The sequence below is a fragment of the Mirounga angustirostris genome, unplaced genomic scaffold (assembly GCF_029215605.1).
Source record: "Mirounga angustirostris isolate CCGP_5_RB_7025 unplaced genomic scaffold, mMirAng1.0.hap1 SCAF_14, whole genome shotgun sequence".
Taxonomy (NCBI): domain Eukaryota; kingdom Metazoa; phylum Chordata; class Mammalia; order Carnivora; family Phocidae; genus Mirounga; species Mirounga angustirostris.
Window position 1 is genome coordinate 60,917,448 of NW_026991722.1, and position 13,085 is coordinate 60,930,532.

The window sequence follows — 13,085 nt, forward strand, 5'->3', positions numbered from 1 at the left end:
AAGAGAGGGAATACAAGCAGGGGGAGTGGGAGAGAGAGAAGCAGGCTTCCCGCCGAGCAGGGAGCCCGATGCGGGGCTCAATCCCAGGACCCTGGGATCATGACCTGAGCTGAAGACAGACGTTTAATGACTGAGCCACCCAGGCATCCCTAAAACTGGTATATTTTTAATGTCTTTTTGTTTTAATGTCTGTTCTGGTATTTCCCAAGTACTTAGAGAAGTACCTGGCACACAGGAGGCACGCGGTCAAAAATACACACGGAATGAATAAGTATTCAAAGAGTTAACATCTTTAATATATAGAAAGTGCTTATATCGAAATGTTACCAAGAGGCAATTCACAACAAAAATATAAGTAATGAATAAACATTAAAGTATGCTCAATTCCATAAATACTCTATTATAAATTCAAACACAGAAAACTTTAAGAATGCCTGTAATACCACCATCAAGAGAGAACTACCATTTACATTTTGGTTTATAGCCTTCCAGATTTTCTTCTATGCATTTATGCATGTGTACAAATTTTTTTACTTCTAAAATCAAGGATTAAAAATAATACCACCAAATGCTGGGGAGGGCTCAGAGAAGTAGGCATTCTCATGTACATCTTCTAGTGGAAGTGTAAAGTGGTACAAATCTTCTAAAGAGCAATGTGGTGCTTTGTAACAGTCTTTAAATATTAACTCAGCAATGTCAATCCTAGAATTTATCTGAATAATCTGCTAGGTGTGCAAACGTATAAATAAAATTCAGTAAATTTATAATAGCAAAATTCCAATAATCTAAATGTCTAATGTAGTGCAGTCATTAACACGACACATATCTATATTAATTATAATTGAAAGATGAGCATAATACACTAATTTTTAAAAGTTATAAATAGTATGTACGGCTCAATCCCATATTTGTAAAAAAACTTAATATGTACATGTATAGGTGCATAGATAGCAGTCTGGAAGGGGCTCCTGGATGGTTCAGTCAGTTAAGTGTCTGCCTTCCCGCTCAGGTCATGATCTCAGGGTCCTGGGATCAAGGTCCATGTCAGTCTTGGCACTTAGCAGGGAGTCGGCTTGTCCCTCTGCCCCTCCCCCTGCTCGCTCTCTCAAATAAATAAATAAAATCTTTAAAAAAAAAAAAAAAGCAGTCTGGAAGACTATAAATAGATAATCAATGATTATTCTTTTATTTTTTTTTAAGATATTATTTTTATGAGTAATTTTTAAGTAATCTCTCCACCCACTGTGGGGTTCAACCTTAAAACTCTGAGATCAAGGGTTGCATGCTCTACAGACTGAGCCAGCCAGGTGCCCCAATGACTGTTCTCTAGTTAGTAAGACTACAGACTTATTATCTGCCTTGTAATTTTTCTGTATTTGATACTTTTTAAAATGAGCTTATGTTACTTCTGGAATGAGAAAAGGTATTGTGAAAGCACTAAAAATGGTTGTGATTAAAAACATAAAGAAAACTCTTTTAAAAAGATTCTTAGAATTATTTAGAGACACAGTCACTCTTTCATTTTCCACAAGACTGAGTGAGACCTGCTTTTAATATGGCAAAAACAAAATGAAGGTATGAACTTACTCATCATCCTGGAAGCTAAGCTGTAACTTCTCTCTTGGGTCAGCTTCACTCTGGCTACTGGGAGATGATTCAGATGGAACTGAAAACTTCCCTTCTACTAAATAAGATGCCTGGATATCAGAATACCTACATAAAAAAAATTTGTTAATAGTTAAATTATGCATATTTAAAATTCACCATGACATTAGAGCCACGTGACTATAAAACCAAGTGCTAGGGGATAAAAACAAATGGGGCCCCCAGTGTTCAAAACCATTTTCATGTGCAAAGCACTGAAAACCTATGTATCAGGAATGAGGTGTGTATGTATTAAACAAAGAGTCACAGAAATCTTAAAGCTAAAAGTTTTTAGAGTTAACCCCTTCATTCCAAAGGTAAAGATAATGCTTCTTACCAAATGTTCAGGTTGGGAGGACAGGAAAGTAGTTAGATATTTAAGTATGGGGAAACTTTACATATCATACAAGATAGATGAACTGTTCACATCACATATGGAGATACAACTCAAATTACTAGCTGCCAGTAAGGCTGAACTAATACAAATCCAAAACACTATGAATAGAGAAAACAATTAGTAGACCAAAAAGTCACTGGTACTCAGTTCCAAATCCACCTACCCACTACTGATTAAGGCAATGGAATAGGGAAATGCGTAAATTTTTTATAACAATTATATATACATATAAATATATATAATACTCACATACACATATATCACATATTTATATATAACATACATATTATATTACATATATAAATATACATAAAGCAAAAGCTCAAGCTTGGCTGAGAAATTTTTTAGTATTTTTTTTTTAATTTATTTGAGAGAGAGAGAGAGCGCGCACAGACGTGTACCCACACAAGCATACAGGTGAGGGGTAGAGGGAGAGAATCCCCAAGCCAACTCCCTGCAGGGCGCAGAGCCCAACTCAGGGCTCAATCCCAGGATCTGAGATCATGACCTGAGCCGAAACCAAGAGTTGGGACGCTTAACCGACTGAGTCATCCAGGTGCCCCTTGGCGGAGAAATTTTTACAAAAGTATCAAGGTATTGCAGGCTTTCTAGACCTTACAAAAAAATCCTGTGTTCTAACAGTTCTTACCTGTTGTCAGCACTGGATCTATTTCTAGCAAGTGTTGAAACAGCAACAGGCAAGCCAAGATTTGAAGAAAGAGTGACATTTTTCAAAATCTCACTATTACCAAGTAATGAATTGGTTAAAAAGCTTGGAAATGACTCTTCAGCTATTCCTCGGAAATCTTCCATCTCACTGCAACAATAAAAGTTTTTTTAAAAATCATGTATTACTATAAAACCTTCTCAAGTGATTAAAAGTCTCATAAATCTTAGAAAACTGATAAATCTTAGGGAAAAATCATGTTCTTGGAACAGCACAAAGGGGATAAAATCAACAAGCATTTGGAGGTAAAGTAATTCTCAGAATACTTTGCTACTTCACAGCTGAGACTACAAATGTCAAATTTCCTTTTTATAATTAACATAATAACAAAATACAACACAGCTTAATTTACTCTTGGTTTACTATAGCAAAGACTATCAATTGCCACACTTATCTAGTAAAGAAGCAAAGACCCAACACTGAAGGAATATACAGATGATCTCAGATGTACTTAAAAGTCTACTGGTTAGGTGCTCATCCTAACATGGACTAGAAAAAAAAAATTAACCCAGCAAAATCTAGCCCCTGATTTCAGAAATTATTCTTAAGGATGAGTAAATGTTAGTTTAAAAAGGAAGTCCATTGAAGGAAAATTTTAAGTTAAATCAAGTACAGCCGGCACATGGACAAGGCAAAAATGGTGAAAGTGGTACACAAAGGACTAACTCTGGACAACACTGGCACAGAATCTGTATTACTGAGAGATCTTCCAGCCCACATTGGCCACTGGTTCTACTTAACCCTGGTTACAGTACTTAGGAGATGTAATCTCAAAATTATTTCAGTGTTTATCATGTAAGGGTTATATGGAATTCAGTAAAAAAAATTAAATCACGAAAGGCTCAATAAATGAGAAAGTACTGGCCCTGTGCCTTGAAAAATTAGTAGAACTTTTATAGGCCAAGTATGACATGAGGGGGCTCTTAAAGATGACAAATAAACATGAGCAAAGGAGAAAGAGAAGTAAGATTTACTGCATACCCATGACCTTAACTCATTCATCCCATTTTATGAAGAAACAAACTGAGAATTAGCTAAATTTACCCAGGGTTGCACAATTAATAAAATTCAAACCTAGGTCTGACTCCAAAATCCACTCTAAGTACTAAGTGTGTGGTGGCAATAGCCAAGTGCTTCAATGTATTTTGGCAATCGGTGTACAAAAAAACATGGTGAATGAAACCATGGAGTCTGATTCTAAAAGCCTTAAAAGGTGTATTAGGAAGTATGAACAGTATTCTGCAGTCCAGGGAAGCACTGATCTTGGCAGAGGAAGGGAGAGGGCTTAACACCTGACAGGATATTGAAAGAGCTACCACAACTAGTGAGATAGAGGACAATGATGGACTATGCTGGGGCCAATGACAAATGCACTCAAGTATAGGTTTTAGGGGGAATGGGCTAACTTAATTACTCTATAAAGTTGAAAATGTTTAAGACCTTTAGAGAGCTATAAAACTTATTTGACTGTGAAGTATCCAGGCTCCTGTGGGAAGCTCACCTCTCTACCTGCACTTGATCCCACCCTTGTCACTAATGCAGTGACAACCACTCCAGCAACCGCTCTCCTCCTAACCGTCATCAAATCTTCTCTGGGCAGCCATTCCCACCAGCATGCTGTTAGTTCCTCATCTTTTAAAAAAGTCTTCCCCTATCTCATACCCTGTTGTCCCCCTGTAGCGGTACTGCTTCTATCTGCCCTCCCTTTACCACACGCTCCTCCAAAAGGAATCACTACTGGCATGTGATTCCACTCCTGTCATCTCCTGGACCCATGCTAAGCTGGCTCTTGTCCCACCACCCCATCAAAACACTTGTCAATCACCACTGAGCTCCCTGTTGCCAAACCCCACAGCCCCACAGTCAATTTTCAGTCCCGTCTTCCTTGACCTAACAATATGGGAATTGTACTCCTTCCTCTAAGAAATCCTTTCTTCACTGGTTTCCAAGACACAGCTGTCTGGGTTCTCCAACCTCACCATCTGCTTCTTTTCCTTCTCCTTGGCTGGTTCCTCCTTATCTCCTGGACCTCCACACTGTGAAGGCATCAGGGCTTGCTCCTGGATCCCTTCCACCTACCCACTCTCTCTGGGTGACTGCCCTCAGTTTCAGAGTTTTAAATACAATATGAAATTTATATCTCCAGCCTGGGCCTTTCTCCTGAACCTCAGATATGCAACTACCTACTAGACATTTCCACTTAGTTTATCTAACAGGCACCTAAACCTGAATTTTGATTCCATCGCCTTCCAACCCCCTCAAGAAAGCCTGCTTTTCAGTCTTCCCCACAGAGAAAATGACAACTCCATTCTCTAGCTGCTCAAACCAAAAACCTCAAGTGATTACTCACCACCACCCCCAACACACACACACACACACACACACCTTAAAAGCAATCCCTAGGCAAATCCCTATGTCTTTATCTAACAATATAACCAGAACCTGTCATTTTCTCACTGCTTCCACTGCTGTCACCTTGGTCAAGCCGCCACCACCTCCTGCCTGGATACTCACTACAAGATACTTTCAACTATCTCCACACCTCCACTCTTCCTCCCCTAGCCTATTCTCCACACATTGAAATTATCCCCATTAAGTCAAATACTGTCACTCCTTAGCTCAAAACCCTCCACTGGTTTCCCATCTCATTCAGACTAAAAGTTAATACTTAAAATGGCCAACAAGGGGCTGAATAATCTGGTCTCACTCTCTACTACTCTTCTCCCTTGCTTGCTCCCTCCTCACTGTCCTAACCTCTGCTGTCCCCACAACTTGCCAGGGCTCCGGGCTCAGGGACTGGGCCCTGGCTCTAACCTCTGTCCAATACACTGATGCCCCAGATAACTTCACATCTTACTCTTCCACTTTTTTCAGGATTTTGGTAAAAGTCCTCTTACCTGGCTGGTCTCCCTCACCAACTTTCCTCATCAACTCCAATTTCCTTGCCCTTCTTTCTTTTTTCTGTGGTGCTGACCACCATCCAGCATGCTATATAATTCACCTATTTAACTGTTTTTTCTACAAATTAGAATGTAAGTTCCATGAGGGCAGGGACTTGGCCTATTTTACCCCTGAATTTTTACCTAAAGCAGCGCCTTGCCCAGAGTAGATCCTCTATAAATTGGTTGAATAAATGAATGTCTTCAAACTATGTCAATACATAGCAAATTTAGCACCAACTATCATACAAGCACCCTTCTCTCAGATCATGCCCCAGCATTTTCCTTTCTTTTCTATTTTTATTTGCTTTTCTTGATTTCTATAAACATGTTCAAAACGATCCCATATTAGGATGGAGGAGGTAGGAAATCTGTTCCCATCCCTCATGTGCGCTTCCCGCCACCACCTTCTTACCTCCCCTTCACAGCCAAGTGTCTTAGAAGAATCCAAATCATAACTTCTATAGCTCACATGACATCTTCTTCCTCTATCTATTCCTTACATGGTAGGAATACCCAGGATTCTGATCTCAGATCTTCTGTCATGCAATGTACATCTTATACTCTTAGGTAGGGATCTCAAACTCAAATGCTTCTAGGCACTAATACTGTCAGACAACAGGACTGTAAGCTGAGATCAACTAGAAGTTACAGACCCCAAGGTGAACACATTTCAATTCAGTAAGAAACACTGTTGACAAATAAAACAGATCTACTGGTGGAGCCCATTCCCAAGGGCAAAACAGGTCTATATCCCAAACACACCCTAAATCATTCCACATCTTTTTATGTCTGCTATCACCACCCTACCGTACTGAAAAGCCTCCCAACCAGTCTCCATGCTTCTATTCTTGCCACCCTACAGTTAAATATCCACAGGGCAACCAAATGGACCATTAAATACAAACCAGGTACCACGCCCCTATTGAAAACTTCAGGGAGCCACCCCATCCTCCACCCCTGAGGCTCATGACTCACCATACACTGGTGTCTCTGTTCCTGTAACATCCAAGCCCCATCCCTACCTTGGGGGCCTAGAGTACTCGCTACATCTCTGCACCAGCTGGCTCCTTCCTAGCATTCACCTTAGTTTAAATGTCATCTTGTAAGAGAGGTGATTCCTCATCATTAATCAAATGTAGCCCCACAGTCTCTCACAATTTTTTAAATTTCTTCCAGCACCTATCACTATTTTTGTATTTCTCTTCCCCCACTAAAAAGATTGCTCCCTGAGAGCACAGGCCTTGCCAATCTTTCCATCACTCTTACCTAACACCTATAATAATGCCTAACACATATTTATGAAATATTTATGAAATGAGTGAATAACAACATCTTTGACTTTTTAACTTTTTTAAGGAAACATTAATGACTTTGATTTATTTCTCTCACTCTCTTTTTTTTAAGTAGGTTCCATGCCCAGTGTGGAGCCCAATGTAGGGCTTGAACTCATGACCCTGAGATCAATATCTGAGCTGAGATCAAGAGGCAGACACTTAACCGACTGAGCCACCCCAGGGGTCCCACCATCTTTGACTTTAGAGTATCAGTATCTTGGGGACATTTCAATCTTGTTCACCCATACAGTCCCAGTAATTGATATAGAGCTGGAAATACGAATTGAACAAAAAAACAAGTTGAAAGAAATAATCTCTACTCCCTCGCTATCTAGCTGACATATGGTGTCTACTCTATTTTCAAATAATGCACTAAGTATTTTATATACACTTCTCTAATCCCTGCATCAAATCTGCAAGGTAGCTATTATCCCTACTATTGAAGAAACTGAGGCCAAGAGAGGGACTTATGAGAATTTTCCAGGCCACAAAGCACAAGTGGGAGCAGAGGATTCAGAGCCAGGCAAGTCTGCCCCAGAGTAGTCTTTCCTTTGCACTAATGTCATCTTCCTCATTTTCCAATCACCTCAGCTCAGACCTCTATCCTGAGCTTCAGACTCCCATTTCCAAATGGTTCACCCCTAACACTCTCTCAAGTGGTGCAAAGTTAACAAATACAAAACCAAACTTATTATCTTTTCTCTACCCATTCTATTACCTTTAGTTTGACCTGTGTTATCCCTATTCTCTTGCTATACAAGCCAGACACTTGGCACCATTTCTCTTGGTCTCACAGTTATCAAATTCTAATGCCTCTAACTCCAAACAGATCTCTGGAACTGAGATTCACTTCTATATTCCCAACACCTTATCACTTTAATCTAAACCATTACATAAGTCTTCCAAGTAGCCTCCCCACATCCAATCACTAAGTTTATTCATTAATTTACAGACATGTAAACCACATTAAAATATATCCCAAATTCTTTAAAGATTTATCCCTATTTAGAGTCAAATCCAAGAAAATTCAGATATTAAGCAAATATCATTCATGCAACAATCATTACCAAGCGCAAACCATGAAACACATTCTACTTACCACTGGAAATGTAAAAATAAAGCAGCTCCCCTTCACGGAGCGGATGACCCTCATCAATTATAATCAATTATGACCCCTATCAATTATGACAGTGTTAAGTCCTGGGATGGAGCTTGGCTATGGGTGCAGTGGTAATACAAGCCAGTGGAAGATCCCTGGAGATGTAATCCAATACCTGATCTATCATTTCCAAAAGGATTACACTTGTTTAAACCAGCCATGGGCATACCACATTCCTAGGAAAAATTCCCTAAATATTGCATAGCCCACCCACCCCTCCTCCATCACCTAAAGTGAAGAGAATATAACATTTCCTTTTCTTTTACTGTGTCTGAACTAAGTAGCCATCTTTGGGATCTCTCTTGCTATTTCCTTAAAGCAGTAACCTCAAATTTTCACATTTGAACTTACTAATATTTACCTGCTTTAATTATATTTCTAGATATATAAAATATCATTTACTGTAGTCATTATTTGGAAGCCTACACGTACACATTCAAAAGCATATGCTGTCAAGCTTCCCTAACATTCATCATTTACTCTTGGTGTTCTAAGAAAAATCTGTAATTAGGTATGCATTTAATATATTACTTTTCAAAGCTTACCGTAAACTTTGATCACAAAACTGAAATTCGTTGAAAAAACTGATTTTGGAGCAGTAAAAACTCCGGTCGAATGACCTCAATATGGTAACAGCAAACGGAAATACTTTCATAAAAACATCTGTTCTCCAAACGACTGCTTCAAAAGGGACCTCATGTTTTAGTAAACAAAGTCTGTAATTAAGAGAAATCAAAAGTGTAGTGATATTAAACATTGCCTTCATTCATGCTTTTTTGTGTGTTTTTTTTCCCCCCATAAAGAAATGAGATATAAGAAATGTAAGAAAGGTACTGGGAGTAAATGTGAACGCGGCCTAACAGAAACCAAAACAAAAAGTGAATAACCGGGTGACACTAGCAGACCCCTCTATATTTAGTTAACAACGTTACTTCGCGGGTCATTTTTGGACAAAAAGGAGAAACAGAACCGCCTACCACAACACACATGAAGCAAACACCCGGTCAAGAGCGCTTTGCAACAAGAAACTCCAAACCAAAGCGCAGAGTGCGCTGGTCCCTAGAAGTCACCAAGTGGAAGAGGGTGAGGGGATACCAGGATGTGATCCCCAAAATCAAAACCTGTTTCTTTAAAAGTCAATCTCTCAGAGACGCCCAACTGAACTCACTGAGCGGAATTCTGCGTGACGGTCGGGCTGAGTACGAAGGGGCGGACGGAGCAAGGCCGTCGGGCCCTAGGCAGCGCCCCGCAGCCCCCCGCCCGGAGCCTGCGCCCTGCGCCCAACCCCGGCCCAACCGCTACTGCCCAATCCGCCCGGCAGCCGAAAAGCCTGCCGAAAGCGGGTTCGCGTGCCCCCTGCCGAACCGCGGTCAAGACACAGGAATCCCCTCCTCACCAAGCCCGCGACTCCAGCTGCGGGAGCCGAGAGTTCGTCAGAAAGATGCAGAGGAGGGGGCGTCCCGGTGGCTCTGCAAATGCGCGTGCGCAAGGCGCGCCCCCCACACCCGCGGCCACCGGACTGGCCGTACAGCGCGCCCCTGGGGTTTACGTCCGTTCGCGGCACGAGCAACAGGGCGGGGACTCGGAGCTGGCCTTGGATTGGATAGCGACAAGGGACGGGGCGGGCAGGAGGCCGATGATTGGAAGAGGACGGTTAGTCCCTGAATTTGAAACGAGGAAGCCGCGCTCCGCAGGTCCAGAGGAGGAGCTCAGTATTGGGAAGGGTGGGGCGCACTGCGAAAGTCCTTCCCTCTAAAGCTGAACCGAAGGTAACGCAATGAAAGCCTTGGCCAACTGGAAAAAAAAAAAAAACTGCTTACCGTATTCAGTCTGGAACCCCCAAACATCGTCATTTACCTTATACAACATTTCCGGTGAACAAGTCATCTGATACTACCCTGAGTTTAGTATTGTTTGTCACTTTTTTTGTCTTTACAAGAGCAGATGCAGATCTTTTCTACCACTGCTTGGCAGACGCTGAAATGTGTCATAATTTGCCTTATGTTATACACTGCAATAAAGCTTCAATTACGAAATCATTTCTCAGGATCCAAGCTTCATGATAGTTCTCTACTCCTAAATCGCCTCTTTGTGACGGAGTAAGGCTGGTTGGGGGTGGAAAAAGCTGAGACATAATTCATCCCTAATTACTCCCCACGTTTTCCTGTTCTCCTTAGGCCACAAATACCACCGACATCTGCTTAGCACAGTGCTTTAACCACTTTACTGAAACCACAGGTAATTCAATTTCGTGCCTCTCACTTTCCTTTATCTCAAAACTTCCTCCATACAGTCTGAAAGAGAGTCCTCTTTTCCAAAGCTAACTTAATTCATGCAAGTTATTTAATGTTTAAGATGCAACAGCACACTTGGGAATAGAGAAAATGAAAAAGTTGAGTTTAACAGTCCCTATTCCTAATTTTAGCCTGTTGGGGAATGACATGTTTATTTGATCACTTTACTTTTCTGTCCTCTAAAATACTGCTCAACTATCATTCCTGGATACCTTCTCTACTGGTTCCTGCCTTTAGAAATGCTGCATCTTTCCACCCAAAACCAAAACCAATTCACCCTTCCTTGATTCTGTCACCTTAAGACCATTCTGTTTCTCCTACCCTTAACCACCTCCACTTTTACACCTTGTCGTCATTCATCCTATGATTATCTGGTTTGGTCCTGAGTATTATTTTAACACTTATTTTATCAGGACTAGCCTCCCATCAAACTCGGTTGATGTCTCTACAATTCTCTTGGCATTTTTTCTTGAAACCCTCCAGCTTTGGCATTTGCAAACTGTAATTACCCCTATTCTACCTTTGTCCACACTCAATGAACAAAGATAAGTGGAGAAAATCTCAAGGTTTTCTGAATCCAGAAAAATAAACCTACTAGCTTTAGAACTAAAAGGATGCTATTTGAGTGTAATGAGCAATCCTGTTTCACAAAGTATCTTCTCTGTCTAGACCATGAGCATACATTGGAGGTAAACTGCTGGAATGTATTCATTCACCCTATATCCTTATACCCAACTCAATAAATGTCCTTCCTCCATAAAAATCAAGTGGCCAAAGCTCTCCCACAACACCCAGCAACCAGGTGGAACTCTAATGACAAGGATCCAAAGTATCTGCAAGCAGGAGAGCACAGGCTGATGCCAGCCTGCCAAAATCTCAATCCTGGCTCTCACTTCCTAGCTGTGCAGCCTTGGGCAAATAGCTTTAACCTGCCAATCTCCTCACATGTAAAATGGCGTACTTAGAGCACTTGCCTCAGAGGTTTGTTGTGAGGATTCGTTAATCCACATAAAGTATCTAGAAGAGCACTGACACATGGATGTACTCAACAAATATTAGCTGTTATCAAAACTTGTCAAATAAAAAGGAGGCACAGAACTCCCAATGAATTTCAAATCTCCTTAGACATTGGGTAGATCCTTTTTTTTGTTTTCAAATTCAATTCAATTAATTAACATATAATGCATTATTAGTTTCGGAGGTAGAGTTCAGTGATTCATCAGTCTTATATAACACCCAGTGCTCATTACATCACGTGCCCTCCTTAATGTCCATCACCCAGGACACTGGGTAGGTCTTGCAGAAGTCCCAAGGCTAGGGATGCCTCCCAGGGAATTAGAAGTGATGTCTATCCAGTTAAGAAAAGGCAATCATCTCCCACAGTTCTCCTTTACCAACTGCTTTAAGTGGAGAACCTAAGCCACAGATACACAAAGTCGCACACGAAGTGTGATTCTAATCTCCTACCAGCTCCCCAAATGAACCTTCTTACATCAGACTAATGCTTATTACCTGTTGCCTTATTACATCCCTGTCCTCTTTTACCTCTGGGCCATCACCTTGGAACTCCTACCCTCCTCTGCTTCAACTACTCTACCTGTTGAAATCCCACATGGCTTCCAAACCTGGTCAGATCAAATAAATCACTTTGTTTCAACCTTTATTATGAAACTGAATCCTGGTTACCTTTTGTAAATTCTGTACAAGTCTTCTCCCACTAGAATGACTTTCTGTGCAGACTACCTTTCTTTTTTTTTCTTCTTTTTCTTACATATCCCAGAGTGTTTAGCATAGTATCTGGCACATAGAAGATGCTCAATATTCATTAAATTGGAGACTCTGTCTCATTTCATTATCCCATTCTAACCCCAAGCACCTCTATAATGATTGAAATCTCAAAGACATGAATTTTTAATTCTGAACTAGATTCAGCCTTAAGTTAGACCCCTTGTTGCTTTGAACCTAAATAAGCCAACAAGTGTAAAACAAGTCCTTTACCAGAAGGAAGACCTTTGAGAATTATTTGGAAAAGATTCTTCTTCATAAATTGAAATGCTAAAATGCTAACTTTATAGACAAGACATTTTAATTAGTCACAACAAAACTCAAATGTTCCTTAAGTTAAAATTAATCTCAAAAAAATTAATCTCTTATTAGCTCTTTATCCTTTGCATGTTAAGAAGTTTCAAGGGTATGACACTATACATAGGAAAGGTATCTTTGAAAATTAGATTACAAATTACATGGTTATAACAACTGTAACTACATGCGATTAACTGAGACACATATGAAATGCTTTTCAAATTACACCTTCTCTAGTCCTAAAGAAAGTTAAATCCTTGGCAATTCTTGAGAAAACTGAACTAAAAAGAATATTACTAGTCTCATAGTTTTAATCACCATAATTATTGTCAATTATTTTCTGATTTCAAATTTTAAAAGTATCATTAAAAAAAATATATAATGTGTAACTAGACCGGAAGTCAACATCTGTCAGTTATAGATGTTAATCTAAACACTGACTTTTTACCTTTTAAATAAATGTCATGCTCATCTCCTAATTTTTTAATTGTTTGGGTTTTTTTCTT

General features: G+C 40.1%; 1 protein-coding gene across 19 annotated transcripts in view; it reads right to left on the bottom strand.

The window, feature by feature from the left end:
- The window catches only part of LOC123852770 (nucleoporin SEH1), a 167,648-nt gene that overhangs the window by 127,528 nt on the left and 27,035 nt on the right, over positions 1-13,085 (bottom strand). For 16 of the 19 annotated variants that reach the window (XR_008507057.2, XR_010407335.1, XR_010407336.1 and 13 more), the window contains 3 exons: positions 8,749-8,919; positions 2,691-2,858; positions 1,588-1,713 (listed from right to left, as the gene is read on the bottom strand). Coding sequence is in view for 15 of the 19 variants with exons in the window: in XM_045887055.3 (XP_045743011.2) it covers positions 1,588-1,713; positions 2,691-2,858; positions 8,749-8,919 (465 nt within the window). In the remaining 4 variants the exon portion in view is untranslated. Of the gene's footprint in view, positions 1-1,587; positions 1,716-2,690; positions 2,859-8,748; positions 8,920-8,962; positions 9,998-13,085 lie in introns of those variants that run through there. The other 3 variants (XM_045887056.3, XM_045887058.3, XM_045887066.3) reach the window with 3 other exon arrangements.